Source organism: Archocentrus centrarchus, chromosome 21, assembly GCF_007364275.1.
Source record: "Archocentrus centrarchus isolate MPI-CPG fArcCen1 chromosome 21, fArcCen1, whole genome shotgun sequence".
Classification (NCBI taxonomy): domain Eukaryota; kingdom Metazoa; phylum Chordata; class Actinopteri; order Cichliformes; family Cichlidae; genus Archocentrus; species Archocentrus centrarchus.
In genome coordinates, this window is record NC_044366.1 from 18,765,363 (window position 1) to 18,781,391 (window position 16,029).

The 16,029-nt window shown below is 39.7% G+C and overlaps 1 protein-coding gene across 1 annotated transcript in view; it reads right to left on the reverse strand.

The window, feature by feature from the left end:
- Positions 1–4,924: 4,924 nt before the first annotated feature.
- Positions 4,925–16,029, reverse strand: part of pde11a (phosphodiesterase 11a) — a 44,312-nt gene continuing 33,207 nt past the window's right edge. The window contains exons 15-20 of the mRNA XM_030758710.1: positions 12,499–12,599; positions 12,199–12,276; positions 12,045–12,108; positions 11,669–11,743; positions 10,730–10,813; positions 4,925–6,576 (exon numbers count right to left, since the gene is read on the reverse strand). Coding sequence (XP_030614570.1) covers positions 6,343–6,576; positions 10,730–10,813; positions 11,669–11,743; positions 12,045–12,108; positions 12,199–12,276; positions 12,499–12,599 — 636 coding nt within the window. The 3' untranslated portion in view covers positions 4,925–6,342. The remainder of the gene's footprint in view (positions 6,577–10,729; positions 10,814–11,668; positions 11,744–12,044; positions 12,109–12,198; positions 12,277–12,498; positions 12,600–16,029) is intronic.

Consider the following 16,029-nt stretch of genomic DNA (forward strand, 5'->3'; position numbering starts at 1 on the left):
TCCCAGTTGTGGATTTACAAAAAAAAAAAAAAAAAAAATTATTTTGTTTTCAACATTGTTGCAAGAGCAGAAAACTTTTTCTCATGCATCATCTTAAATTTAGCTCTTCAGTTGTAGTCTTTATTTATGCCGTCAGGCAGTGTTAGGAAGGTCAACAGGAGCCTGAGAGCAGGTTTTTTTTTTTGTTTGTTTGCTCAGCCTTTACCTGCACCATACAGAGCTCAAGGTAAAACAGCAGAGTTTAACAGAGCCTGTCTTTTGCTTCCTGACAGCCTTTTTTTTCTTCTTCTTCTTCTACACACAGGCTCATTTGGGAGTCATCTTCACCCACACAGCCACCCACACACACTGCTGGCTGACGTCAGCACCATAACCATCAACAGCAATAGAGCTCAGCCTTTAACTGTGAAATACACTGCAGCTTTCACAGTCTAATAGTCTTAATAGCCAGAATTGTGTGAATGGATACATCAGATAGAAGACACGAGGGATCTACAGTATAATTAAGTTTATGACTGACTGTCATATTTCCTGATACTAGATTTATATATTTTGTAGCTAATTGCTATCTTCTCACTAACATATTTATATCTTTGTAACCTGACCGGTCTAATGTGTGTTGGGCAGTTTCCGCTCTGCACAAATCCAAATATTTCTCAATGAAACGCTCTGTCGACTGAATTTCATTGAGATTGTTTGTGTGTGAGGATACATTTGTCCACATGAGGTCAGCACTGCTCTGGGAGAAATCACACACACACAAAAAAAATAAATGGTAGGCAGAGTGCATTGGAGGAGAAAAATGTAAATGCTTCAAATATCTCTGATGGAATATTCAGTACTGTGCAAAAGTCTTTTTTTAATGATTTTCTGTGATAATGGGAAATAGGTGAAACAAATTATTTAAATGTGCAAATTTAAATGCAAATACAGTAATATGGCATGACCAGCTTTATTCTTCAACACAGACCAAACTCTTTCTTTCATTTTTCATTTGTTTATGTAGTCTTCAGGAATAGTTCTCCAGGTTTTTTGAAGGACATTCAAAGAGGTACGGGTTCTGCGGAGGCCAATCCATCACTGATAGTGCTCCATTGTGTGTGTTTTACTATCCAGATAGGCTTTTACTGTATTAGCAGTGTGTTTCGGATTATTGACATGCAAAAAAAAAAAAAAGTGGTTTTCTACATTATAATTTCAGCACTTTTGACAAGATCCCCAGCACCACTGGTTGAGGTGCAGACCCAAACCATGACAAAGACTCCCACCCTTCCACTGAGACCATTTCTGATGAGACTTAACAGTAGAACAGAAGATGGATCAGCTGAAGGGCCAGATGCATCTCTCAGGTCCTGTGTCAGGTCTTTTCTGGATTTCTTAAAGACATGATTTTCAGATACTGTTCATCTGCTGTAAATATTTATTTTAGATCTGCCACTTCTTTGTTGTCCACTTGTCCAGTTTCCTCAACATCTTTAATGACACTGCATACTGTGCTGATATATGCTAGATTTTGGCTAAAACCTCTTTGGGAATCATCTTGTTGGTGCACAAATACAATTTTGTGCCTGTCAAACTGTGTTTTTGTTATTTGGTATGTTTCAGAGATTCAACTAAAGACATGGCAGCAAATTATGTGTTTTTGCTAGTAACACAGTGCCTGAAGATATAATCTAAAGTTGTCTGTTATGTTCATTCCGTGAGTCAGTTTATAAATTAATTGTCCTTACAACCAGCAAAAAATTCCTTAGAACTTGGTCATGTACAAGAACCGGACTGAAAATGAGTGAAAAAGCAGCCAGTGTCCCCCCAAAATTTAAAAAACCTTCAGAACGCCTGGAGAACTATTGCTCAAGACCACTTTAATTAAATTAAAGAGAGTCTGTCTCCTTGGAAGCAAATTATAAACTTACCTAAGACTACGTCATTACAATTAAAAGTCAGCTGATATCGTCTTGAATTATTAATCACTGAAAAGGACCTACAAAGAAGAAAAATTATGTTTGTGACTCTTGTACACTGCTCAAAACAATTAAAGGAACACTTTGAAAACATCAGATTTCAATGGAAAAAAAAATGCTGAATTTCTATATTGATATGGACTGGGCAATGTGTTAGGAACGAAAAGGTGATAGAAATTAAAATTATCAACCTACAGAGGGCTAAATTCATCTGTGTGAAAACCCAAGTGAAAAAATGATGCGGCAGGCTCGTCCGTTTTGATGAAATTTCATTGCAGCAACTCAAAATGGTACTCAGTAGTTTGTATGTCCCCACCTACTTGTATGCATGCCTGGCAATGTTGTGGCATGCTCCTAATAAGATGATTGGATGGTGGCCTGACAATCTCTTCCCAGATCAGTAGCTGGCTGTGTACTCTCGCCACATTTGGCCACGCACTGTCATGCCCCAGGAGGAACCCAGGACCCACTGCACAAGTGTAGGGTCTGACAATGGGTCCAAGATTTCATCTCGATACCTAACAGCAGCTTGACTGCTGTTGCGCGTCCCTCCGTAGATATACCTTCCCAGACCATCACTGACCCACCACCAAATCGTTTATCACGAACAATGTTACACCCAGCATAATGTTCTCTACAGCTTCTCCAGACCCTTTCACGCCTGTCACATGTGCTCAGGGTGAACCTGCCCTCTGTGAAAAGCACAGGGCCAGCAATGATGGACCTTCCAATTCTGGTATTCTATGGCAAATGCCAATCAGGCTCCACAGTGATGGGCAGTGAGCACAGGGCCCACTAGAGGACATCGGGCCCTCAGGCCACCCTCATGAAGTTTGTTTCCAATTGTTTGGTTAGACATTCACACCAGTGGCCTGCTGGAGGTCATTTTGTAGGCCTCTGGCAGTGCTCATCCTGCTCCTCCTTACACATAGGAGCAGATACCTGTCCTGCTTGTGTGATAAGGATCTTTTACAGCCCTGTCCAGTTCTCCTAGAGTAACTTCCTGTTCCATGCTCTTGAGACTGTGTTGGAGACACAGCAAACCTTCTGGCAATGGCATGTAGTGATGTGCCATCCTGGAGGAGTTGGACTACCTGTGCAACCTCTGTAAAGTCCAGATATCACCTCATGCTACCAGTACTGAAACTGACCCTAGCTGAAAGCAAAATTAGTGAAAAAACAGAATAGATGAGGAAGGAAAAATGTCAGAGGCCTCCACCTGTAAAACTATTCCTATTTTGGGGGTTGTCTGATTGTTCCCCTCTAGTGCACCTGTTGTTAATTTCATTAACACCAAAGCAGCTGAAACTGATTAATAACCCCCTCTGCTACTTATCTGACCAGATCAATATCCCAGAGGTTTAATTGACTTGATGCTATACTCTGATTAACAAGTGTTCCTTTAATTATTACCAAATTATGACAGATGATACATTAATGTAGAAACAGCATTCCACTGCATTTTGTTGGGTAGTATATAAAAATTAATCTTTTAAAAGTAGTTAATTAAAGATGTCTTCATTGTATTTCAGTATAAAAAGTATAAAATGGAAAAAAAAAAGAAGAATAAATATCTAAAATATGTACTTGATTATAGCAGATCAGCTTCAAAATGGACCACCACAACGAAGTTTGATGTCAGAGTAAACCAGAGCACATGTAGCAGCAGTTTTTATTTAAACTCTCGACAGAAACATTGCACATTTGTCTTTCCATGCCTTAGGTTTCTTTCAGTTTAGCCTGCCACGAACAAATCCAGAGTCCAAACTGGGAGAGGAAAGAAGAAACACAAAAAGCACGTTACACTGCGGAGAAGATGAGTAGAGTTAGCCATGTCCGGAGACCTAATTGAAAAATAGAACAGTGATATTTATAGGTAAATCACGTAACATGATGCAATAGAATTTAAGTCATGCATTTCCGATGAGATAAAGTGTTTACTGATGAAAATACGAGGTATTTCTTGGCTCACTTGTTTGCTACATCCTTAGCAAGTGGTTGACTTTAATACTGCATAAAGACATGCAATTTAAAAAAAACAAAAAAAAAACAAAACAGTCTGGTTGACTTCAATTTAGCTCTTCAACTAAAATACAGAGCACACAGATCCATGCCACACAATGTGCACAGTCACGTTTTAAACTCCAATTAACAAAAGCTACAACACAATTCATAAGGCAAACCCCCGCCCCAAAATAAAAATTATTATACTTTTGATAATAATTTAAATGATATCAAATTTAAAGCCCAACCAATATGGCAAATGCTGGCCTCTTACAGATACGTAAGTAGAGTGTATTTGTTTTCTGTTATATGCTGATATGATTTATTTAAATGTTTTTTTCAGAACATAATTGGTAAAAAGATGTTTGGGGTAATTTATCACATAGTTTGTCCAGCAGGGCGGCTCCAACGCCATTGTTTAGACAAGTCTCTGGACTGTGCAGCTGCACAAGCAGAGCACACATCTCAGCTAAGCACAAAGTGGTGTGAAGCCAATGCGAAAGTGCCTTGAATAACCAGTAGGGGGGCAAATCCAAATCTCCTCAATGGGTGGGGAAAATCTCAACTTTGCATGAACGAACATCGTCACATATACAGTGATTATTAACATCTATATTAAAAAAAACAAAAACATTTCTTTTAAATCCCAGTCTTTTGATTTTTGTATTCACTATCCCCGTGCGAATGCGATGTTACGTTCTCCGTTTGCATTTTTTTCACATCACAGTCAATGAAGGATTTGAAAACGCGCCACACGCCTGGCCTAGTATTAAATAAATCATACAGTTCAGTTGGTAAATTAAAATCATCATTGGAGGGTGACTTGTCAATCACATGCTGATAGCCAACGAGTGCTCAGTGTCTCTCAGAGCAAGAGGCAGATCTGGTAGATCTGTCAGATCTGCCTCTTGCTCATCATTTCTGCCTAAAACACTCAAGGCTTCAAAACAGGAATTCACTAACTAATGGATGACTCAATGAGGGCTACGTCCATCTTTTATATACAGACTAAGTGTGGAGTCAAGTGGGATTCTCAATATATCAGTGATGGAAATTTTTACTTCCTCATTATTCATATAGGTCCCAAAAAATACAGTAATAAATGAGCTCTAATCTAAATAAATGTATTTGACTACATGTCATGTTATTGTCTTGGGGGTCTGGAGATTTTTTGTGAAAAGCATCATGCAGTTGGTAGCCTTTGTGAACTTTAGAAAAGGCTGAAATTAGATTAAAACATTTCATATTTTAGTAAATACCCTTAACTGCTACAGACAGGTTTGCATAAAGACAATAAACAAGGATAAACAGCCATATTCACTGCTTTCCCATGTTTGTAGTTTTTATGCTAATCTAAGCTCTAATCACCTGCTGGATGAAGCCTTCAATTCAATAACCATGAATGCTAAGGATCTTCCGATCAAACGGATTGGCTATTAGCAAAAAAAAAAAAAGGGCTAGTTGTTAAAATGTCCAACCATGGCTTTTGATATTAAATAATATTTTATTTTAGGTAATGTGATATCAGAACAGCTTCATCAAGGCACATTGTGTGTGTGTGTGTGTGTGTGTGTGCCCAGCATTTATAAAACTGGGCAAAATATATTTCTGTTTATGGGGGGTCAAGACATTAACTGCAGTCATTGGTTTTTATGGCAAAAAATACACCATGGTTCAACATGGATTTCCATATTATCTAAGAGCCTCAGCAAGGAGGCCATGCATTTTTCATTAGGATCCTAAAACAAGGCACAGGAAGAGAGGGAGCAGGAATTCAATTTGCATTGCAAGCATTGTCACAGGTCCTTTTTGTTCCTACACCCCTTTAGGCCTTTAGAAATTCTACACCCACATTACAATCAAAACCAATCCTTATTCTTTTCAATAACTTAATAGCCTATTTACAGATTTACAAAATAAATAAATAAATCTTTTACTCTGGACAGAAAAGTGAGCAGTAAGGGGGTGCCAAAAGCAAAACAAACCACAGCAAAGACAAACATTCCTCTCCTATTTTCTCCATGCCTTTGCTGAAAATCTGTACACCGCCATGAAACAGTTGGTGTTAGCTCACTGGCTGACATGTTGACACAGTGGTTTGAGTTTCCTTTCTCACGTGGTGTCATCAGCTGATTTGTGGCTGCTCCGACAAGCTTGCCAAACACAGCTCTGTCACCCTTCAGCACGGGGAATCTGAAGGCAGCAGAAAAACCTCTATGATAGTGCCACACTCAAGTCTGAAGCTCATCTCTAGTAGCAAAAAAGCGATCAGGAGCAGAGCCCAAGAATCTCTGCATGCACTGCACTTCCTCTTTTGCAGGCTGCATTTAGGAGGAAATAAGCCTGGGAAATCAGCTCAGAAGCTCAGCAGCAGAAACTAACTAGTTGCTTTAGATGGTGATCCGTCAGCACTGCCGCTGCAGCAGGGTGTGCTGCCAGTTTTGGCCACGGTGCAGCCACTGGTTTCTGTGCTGTCACCACTGCAGGGGCTCGCGGGTGCAGAAACACTCTGGCCACGTTGTCTCTTCCTGTTCAGTTCCTCCCAGTTGGCCCTGTTAGCTTTGATCATGTCAAGCATCGGGTGAAGTTTAGGATTCAACTTGACCAGAGTCTAGAGAGAAAGATGGGGAAAAAAATGAATTAGCACTTACAGTAGGTTACATGTGTTTGCAACTGCAAGATAATGCTAAAAACAAAATAATGCCAGTTTTTGGGGTTAAAGGGTTAAATACAATACATAAAAGACAAACCACTAGTTAAAAAAAAAAAAAAGAGTTCTTTCAGTATACAGGGAAAGTTCTTAGTTTGGTCCTGATTCAAAGATTTGGACAAATTAAAAAAAAAAAAGAACAAGCACTTGACCCAGCCAGTAATTTTCTGTCACTTATGTGGATTCAGGTGACAGGGGCAGCAGTCTAAGCAGAGAAACTCAGACCTCTCTCTCCCCCCACCCCCCTCCTTCAACTCATCTGGGGAAACCCCAAGGCATTCCCAATCTCTCCAGCATGTCCTGGGTCTGCCCCCAGGGACTCCTCTCCTCAGAGGCATCCAGCAGGCATCCTGGTCAGATGCCTGAAACACCATCAACTGGATCCTTTCGACGTGGACGAGTAGCAGCTCTACTCTCAGGCCCTCCTGAATGACCAAGCTCCCCACCTCTAAGGCAGAGCCCAGCCACTCTTCCAAGGAAACGCATTTCCTAAATCTCAAAAAGTAGAATCAGATATACTGGTGTACTGTTGCTAGCTTCCAATATTGTTTTGATACAGAATAACATTTTTATTCTGTTTGTGTTTTACAAAACCAATGCTTTGGATGCATTTGCAGTCTTTTATTTTGCACAACAGCCAGAACATTTTTTTTTTTCATCCAGATAGTTAAAATAGTATATTTGTTTAAACTGGCTCAGGCTGGGGCTAGAGAAGCTGCACATTATTCATTAAATGCATTATATGGGCAAACAAATGAAACAATAGAGAGGGAACACCTGACTACAATAACAGCAACACACAGCCAGTTCATAGCTGCAGTCCATTAAATGGCTGGTTTCTAAAGATTAGAAGCACATGTATGACTGAGATTAGTTGCCTTTGTCATTTTTCTGCACTGAGCTGCTTGTGGCAATGTAGTCAGAGCTGTCACCCACTGTTTAATAAATTACCTGCAAGACAGGACTCTATTTTTCTAACATTGTCTACTGAGTGTCCAGGGCAGTCAGCCAGTATAATTAGTTATTATTTCATTAATCTCTTTTTGATGCAGAACTGTAACAATTGGATATATCTCCAACTCACAAAGCAAGATTGGTTTTTTTTACATTTATATGGGAGTCATATGGGAAGAATTTGTAAAAACTGCTAAATAGTGTTTAGCCTTAATACTGTACGCTGACACAGGGGTTTATTCTAAGCAAGGGAAGCGGGGGAAATATTAACTAAGTGAGCTTTAAATGAAGGTGGCCAATTTGAGATGCATTTACGAACAAAGGCTGCATTCTCTATATCAACATTTAACACATTAGTGTAGGTGGTTGAGTAGAAAACAGCTCTGTGGAGTGGCCAAGTCCAGACACTGTTTACTTTATTAGAAAACAGCCGTGTGCCCACTTTTAATCATGAAGTATTCATAATATATTAAATGTATTTGCTGTGTGCTGCTGAATAAAAAGCAGTTTTCCTGTGATACTGAATAACATTAGAGGACTAGTTTCTGGTTTTGCTCAAATTTTATCTTTATATAATATAATATAATATAATATAATATAATATAATATAATATAATATAATATAATATAATATAATATAATATAATATAATATGGAGCTGAAATGCTGTTATCTGATTATCAAATGATCATTTTTCTTGGTGGCTTCAGCTTCTCAAATGTGATGCAGTTGTTGACTTTGACTGTTAAGGCTCACAATGGGTCTTTGGGGTGTGACTTCAAACAGAAACACAACTGCTCTGCACACAGAAAAGACAAAAAGCCCTTGTGATTTATTTCTATCTGATCAACAAACATATTGATACTTGAGTAAATGAAGCCCGAATTTAACAACTGCCTTTCTCTCTGACATGCAGAATGTGTGGCCACCGACTTCAACGTCTACTTCAAGTGTTATTTCAGCCAAAATGACTCTTTAGGATTTCACCTTTTATTGATGTCATAAAAATCCATGACTAGAAACTGAAACTGAGAGTTTAGAGTGTTTGGAGCCTGGAGGAAGGGTACACCCTGGACAGGTCACCAGCCTGTGTCTGTGCCACACCACTGCACCACCATCAGCAACTGCTGTTACTGTACATGGCAGGATAAATGTATACAGTGTATCACAAAAGTGAGTACACCCCTCACATGTCTGCATACATTTAAGTATATCTTTTCATGGGACAACACTGACAAAATGACACTTTGACACAATGAAAAGTAGTCTGTGTGCAGCTTATATAACAGTCTTCATATAGAGCAACAATTTGTCTTTTAAGATCCTCAGAGAGTTTTTGCCATGAGGTGCCATGTTGGAACTTTCAGTGACCAGTATGAGAGAGTGTGAGAGCTGTACTACAAAATTGAACACACCTGCTCCCTATGCACACCTGAGACCTAGTAACACTAACGAGTCACATGACATTTTGGAGGGGAAATGACAAGCAGTGCTCAATTTGGACATTTACGGGTGTAGTCTCTTAGGGGTGTACTCACTTTTGTGATACACTATATATATATATATATATATATATATATATATATATATATATATATATATATATATATGTACACAAAATGACTTTTAATCACAGTGACTGCATGTACCCCACATAAGGCAATCATTTTTACATTTTCTACAAAACCTGAGTTCAGATTAAATTTGTCTCATCTGCAGTTTAAACGAGGGGGGTTTTCCGGAGAAACACATTATCCCTCTTTCCATGTAGTATAAACCTTCTGTGGCACATCCTCACTGGTCTGCACAGCTTCATTATTCCACTAAGGAAAACTCAGAAGAGAAGAGAGACACTGTCATATGGTGGGGTATGAAGATGGAAGGTTATATAATGGAGGATTAATATTCCAGAAAGTAGCGAGTCACCACCAGGAGAAGGAGATCAGCGAGATCAAGCACGAGATCTCTTCCGCCCACGGATAAAAACCCTGCTGCCTCTGAACTTCCTCTGTTCTCCCCGTTGCAAGTTTAATTGGCAGCAGCATGATCGTGAGCTCCATATCTGCATTCTCCAAACATCAGCTTTTTACATGAGGCAGTGTAGGAGACAAACTCCCCCCCAATTCAGACAACACACACAGCTTTGATGCATTTTATCTACACTTCCCTGACAGTAACAATGGCGTAACCAGAGCCTGGCAAAAATTAGGCTGCTCTAACTTTTGACACTGATCCCGGGTTAATGCGGTAGATGCGCGGATGATCTACGGTTTGTTTTCTTCTCATGATGACTAAGAGTAATGTGTGCAGTATGTGTAGTTTAACAGCAGGAAAAGCAGAGGAAAAGGCCCGGTGCTGTAAAAATGAATGATATGTTTTATCCTTGATTCCTTTAACAACTCTTCTTGTGTCTGACTTTCATGAATTTAACTCCAGCACGTCTCATCTTTTAACAGACCTGATCTCACCAGTAAGTCAGCCTTTTTCCTTCCTCCCACACAGCCGCCGCTGCTGGCAGTGGGAGGGGCAGTGAGTCTCTGTTGATGTCATTCAGAAACACATGCACATACACATTACTATACCAGCAAGGACAGAGTATTGAGTTCCATTAGCTCCCTGAAAGATAACCACTATCTCTAACTCTGATCCTAATATTTGCTCAAGAATTGTCTATAAATGACATCAGGTTTTTGGTTTGTTTTGTTTTTTGGTGTGTCATTCCTTGCTAATTTCATTACTTTACAGTGAACCCCAACGCACACTGTCTTGCTGAGACGCTTCAACCCGACTTACATCACAGCTCCATTCACACACTCGACTACCTCTCGCACTGAGGAAGTGCACACTCACTCTGCTATTCTCAAAAGAGCAGGATGCAACCTTGACGTTGTTCCAGACCTTTCAATAAAAAAAAGCATTTCTTTTTCAGCAAGAAATCTGTTGCTGCATAGAAAGTTGAATAGCTGTTGGTGACAGTTTCATTGCTGGCGTCAGTGGAGGACAATAACGGGCGAAGGACGGTGACTACTGATGTCAGAGGCGGATGTGTGACAAGCGGCACACAATGAAGGCCAGAGAGCGACGGATCTTCAAGCATTACCTCGTACAGCGGAGAGCAGATTCCATCAATCCATTCCAGCTGAAGCCCTGGCAACTCATCCTTCCTGTTTCGGTCAAAAATGGCCTGAAACACAAAAGGCAGAATTTATTTACATCTATATCAGTGCTCACGCTGGAGAAACAAAAGCTACAAGTTAGGCTCACAGTCTCTAAAGTGCTGCTGTTCCTGCTTTTGTTAAAAGAAAATTCTCAATCAGCTCTCAAGACAACTGAGTTTATTTTCTATTCCCCCTCATTCTTCTGCAGCCAGAATTTAAGAGCCTCTGCCGAGGCTGTACTTCAGAGATAGTTACTGGGCTATGACTTAGAAGTTAATATTTAATTTCCAACACCCACACACAGAGCGGTAAAGGTTTGACACAAGCAGCAGACCTGAGGCTACTGAATTAGTTATTTCAGAGAGGAGGCAATGTGGCCGGGCTCGATTACTCAACAGCCATTAATTGCATGCGGAAAAGCTGTCTGTTTTCCCCTTTTAAGGACTTCCAACACATTTCAAGCTCAAAAACTCCTCAGTCAAACAGACAGTGCTCTGTTGCTAATAAAAAAAAAAGGAAAGGAAAATGTATTTTCTAGTAAAGTTACATTACACCAAACTAGCCTGTATTTTGAGCTGAATGAATAAAAAGGTCAGTATTTGCTTTGAATGCAGGGGGGGGGGGGGTGTCTTCTCTTGTTTTTTTAAGAATGACTGTAAATATGTCCACAGTTTCCTTTTGGCACAAGCGAGTGGAGCGGTCAAGCTGACCATGTACTTTTCTCACACTGTGAGACGCAAGCTCTCCACGTTTCCTAAAAAGTCGGTATGCGCAGCAACTGCAGCGAAAATCTATCTTCAGCATCATCAGCTCTTAGAGGTCACAGAGGGGGAAAGAAACTGCAAAAAGGCACAAAACCAAAGCTGGCTCAGTTTACTCACAGAGGGTGTGAGTTTCAGCTCCAATCTCTCTCTGTCGCCTTGCTCAAAGAACTCGCTCGTCACCAGCTCAGCCACCTGAAGAGAGCGAATTCAATAATGTGCTAATTCAGTCAACTAAGTGATTAATCGCCAATTACGCCTCAAGTGACTATATCTATCAGAGAAAAGCAGCAGATTCTCACAATTTCTGAGAAGCAGCTTGTTAAACATTTTGCATGCTTGCTTCAAAATGCTTTAAATGATCATTTGATTATGAAAATAGCTGCTGCTTCTTTTTGTTGCTGATCAGTCATATCAGTTCTACATGAATGGATTTGAAATACATCCATACTTGTGTGGCCTGTGTTATTATGCACATTCACGCTGTATTTGTCACCTTTCGCGATATTTCCCAGGGCTTGGTAACAGCACCGAGATCGCATGCTGTCATCATCATGGATCTGAGAAGATAAATTTATTTTAGGCAGCATAAAATCAAATTCAATCTGATTTGAATGCATCTATTTTAAAAGAGCAAAAGCACAGATTACCTGCACATGTCTCTATGTGCCTTCACATTCCAGTTGTACTCTCCATTGCTGACCAGCTCAAAGAACATGTTTCTATTCCTGAATGAAAACAACAAATCTTCATATGCGCATGCAAGTTACATAAAAGCCACAAGGGGGCGGTGTTACCTATAAGAAACCCATTGCAAGCTGTGCACAGATATAGGCTCTGTGGGTGTCAGTGTACTTCACTGTAAATTTGTCAGGGCTCCGTGAACATCTCATTAACAGTTTAATAAGCAGTGATTTTTTTTTATTTATTTTTTTTTTAGCAGAACATACTCAAAGTAAAGTGTGAGGTCTGTGGCCAGAATGGACTGTTTCAGCAGCTGCATGAGGTCACTGTATTCTGTGGACGAGAGGTTGGAGAAGATATTGTGACCCTGTGGAGACACACACACAGAGAGACAGCATGATAAAGAAAATGTATGCCACTTTTCTAAAAGCACACAAAGAGCCTGAAACAAAGGACTGCTGTCCCTAGACATGAAGCATTAGTTCCATTTCTGTGATCTGCTACATGATTTTAAGATGTGCAAAAATGTGTCACTGGATATCCAAACTAAAGCAGCTCACATGATAGTGGTGGGGGATATCTTACAAAAATGATGACTCCATCTTAACATTTCCTGTACAGTTAATTTTTTCATTCATGACAGTAATAACTACTATTTGATTTTTAGTCCCAAATGTCAACTCCAAATAATCCAAACTCATCTGGGCTTGCTCATGCGTAGCCTTTAACAAAGGTTTGGACTAAAATTAGTTACCAGCTGCATGCCAAAATAAGCTTTTGTCAACTAGAAAGGTGACACAGAGATCGAGGAAACTACTGTTCTTGTCTGGTCCCAGCCTTTTGAACTGCTGCGTCAGCTTTTTTGTGATTTAAAGAAAAAAAATTCCAGTCATTTTGTATGCCGGTACTAATAATACTGCTTCTACTGCTACTACTATCAATAATAATACACACTCAAGTGTTACTTTAGTGCAGTGCACAAATAACGCACTCATAATGGAAAAAGTTGAGCCTGTGGTCCACTACTTTCTGCTTAAATCCCACAGTGCAGTGTGTCCCAATTAAAAGGGAACTCCAACAATTTAGGACAGAAAATCCTGTGTTCAGGTCTTAGGGGTGCTAATACATATGTGGAAAAACATATACGGGCCAGTTTGTGGCTACAAGAGAGAGCTGACTTTCTAGTTCAGTTTCATTTTACTTATATGGTTCCAAGTATTACAGAGAGATCGCCAGTGTTGTGTATGTCAGCACCAGAAAGAGCGGAAGAGTGGAGAGGTTTAAAAATCAGGGATTTTGAAAAAAGTGCGCTTACTACACCTGGCCCTCATCTCTGTTTGAAGTTTAAGATTCGAGGCTACCATTAAACCACTAACTCACCTAAATCTCTGACCAAATTGTCAGTTCATATGGAAATTAAAGCCATATAAAACTCCACCACTGTGAGGAGTTTCTATTTTATTGGGAGAGGTGAACAAGGGAACAAAAGAGTGATTTTGCTTTTTCTTTTTTACAATGTGTCAAAACGTCATAATAAAGGGCCTATTTGCACAATGAAGCCATGATGGTAGGAAGAATAGTTATAATAAAAGTGATCACATTAATATCCACTCTCCTCTAAAATATGGTTTGTAATTAGCAAAGTTTTTTTTTTAAATGTTGATCATCAACGTTTTCCCTTCCACAACCTGAACTCTAAAAACTGTGCCAACGTGCTTGTAATTCCCTTCATCAGCTCATGGGTTCATATGAAATATTGAACTGCATAACATCAGTAACACAAAGGACATCTCTCATTCTGTCACAACTGGAGCAGATGAAGGGGGGAGGCGACCGAAATAGAATGACTAGCGGGAACCAAGAGATACAAAAGGAAGTGAGTGACGTTTAAAAGTTTACAATTTTATTAATGGTTTGTGCGGGCTGGCGGATTGAATTTGAGCTCTAGCGTCGACTTGAATTAGCCCCGCTGTTCATTTATATGCTAATGAACTAAGGACAACAGTAGTTCAACCCCAGTATCAACACACACCATTATGATATTCCAAGCAAACATTTGTCAGCTTACTGTGTTGTCAGCACCATGATAATGAAGCCTGTGGAAACTACCACTAAGCCTCGCCTCAGCTGCTCCCTCAAAACGTCTTCAATTACAACTTCACGGAATCCAGTCACCTGGTAAAATGTCTCTCTCAACCAATTACCACAGAATCCATCATCTCTGTAATTACACTGATTTGAGGGCAGCATGAGCTATCTGTTTATTCGCTCACGTGTAGCAGACAATGCACACTGCTTGGCTGCCTTCAAGCACTGTGAGTAGAAACTCCTTTTTCTTTTTTTTTTCTATGGAAAATGGCCTTTAGCATTTTTTATTCATTTGGGCTGCCAGAGAGTAAAGAGCTACATTATTTGCACAGAAGTTTGACAGCAGTGAAACACGTGATTTCTACACAGTTGAGTATTGTCATGGTAAAAGGTAGGTACAAGTCACATTATTTCAAGAGTGTACTACATTTTAGGTAGTGCACCTATTTGCTTTCTTGCTGAGATCAGTACCCTTTCTGTTAATATAATAACCCATCATCGTCTGCTATCAGCAGGAAAACAGCCTGCATTTGTCCTGAAGTGTCTGCTGGTTGGCTGACACCCTTACAGTACCATGAAATCTCTAAACTAAGGCAACTTTTACTTTGAATAGAGTCATTTAAGTCATTTTCCCCTGCTTCTAGTTATTAGGTGAGGCTAACTGTCTACTGGCTGCAACTTTATGTGACTGGTGCAAATCTTTTAGTTCTCATGTAACTCACTGCAAGCAAACAAGTCAGTTTCCAGTACTGTGCCAAAGTCTTGAGTCACCCCTCGTTTCTTTATATTTTGATAGAGAAATGGGAAAGTAGTGCAGTGATTTGTTGAAACATGCAAACGTGTACAAGGAAAATACAGTATATGAGGCAAAAGCAGAGTTTGTACAATTCTAACATGCTTAAAAGTCAATAATTGGTATGACCGCCTTTATTCTTCAGCACAGCCTGAACTCTCTTAGGCAGCTTTCTTATCATTTCTTTACGTAGTCTTCAGGAATAGTCTCCAGACTATTGCCAGTGCTTTCCAGACGGTATTTCATGCTGGATCAAAATCTGATGGTACTTTTCTGCATTCATAATTCCATCAATTTTGACAAGATCTCCAACACCACTGGCTGAAATGCCGCCCCAAACCATGACAGAGCCTCCACCGTGTTTTACAGCAGGCTGTAGACACTCACTGCTCTACCTCTCTTCTGAACTTCTCCGTACATGCTGACAACAATTTGAACCAAAAATTTCAAATTTGGATTCATCACTCCATAAGACCCGTTGCCAATGATTTTCAGTCTAGTTCTTGTGTAACTGGGCATACCTCATCCTTTTCTCCCTGTTTCCCTTCCTGAAGAATGACTTTTTCAGTGAACACTAGATGGATCGACTGAAGGTCCAAATGCATCTCCACTTTTCCAGTTGCCTAATATTTTAAGGACACACTGTGCACCACGCAGAGATATGCCAACTTTTCATCTAATGGCTCTTCGGGAATTACCTATTTAATGCAAAAATACCATTTTCTCTGAAATACAATTTATTAATACTATTTTAATTTTGGTAAATATATTAGGCTTTCGGTACAATGAAAAGTAACAGCAATTTGAGTAATCAATGCACTGAAATATTACAGTACCGTGAAAAAGTCCATAAAGAGATTCTGACTGTTGGCTCATTTTGAATCCTTACTGTTGATCTGTATTACTAAAGAGTGCC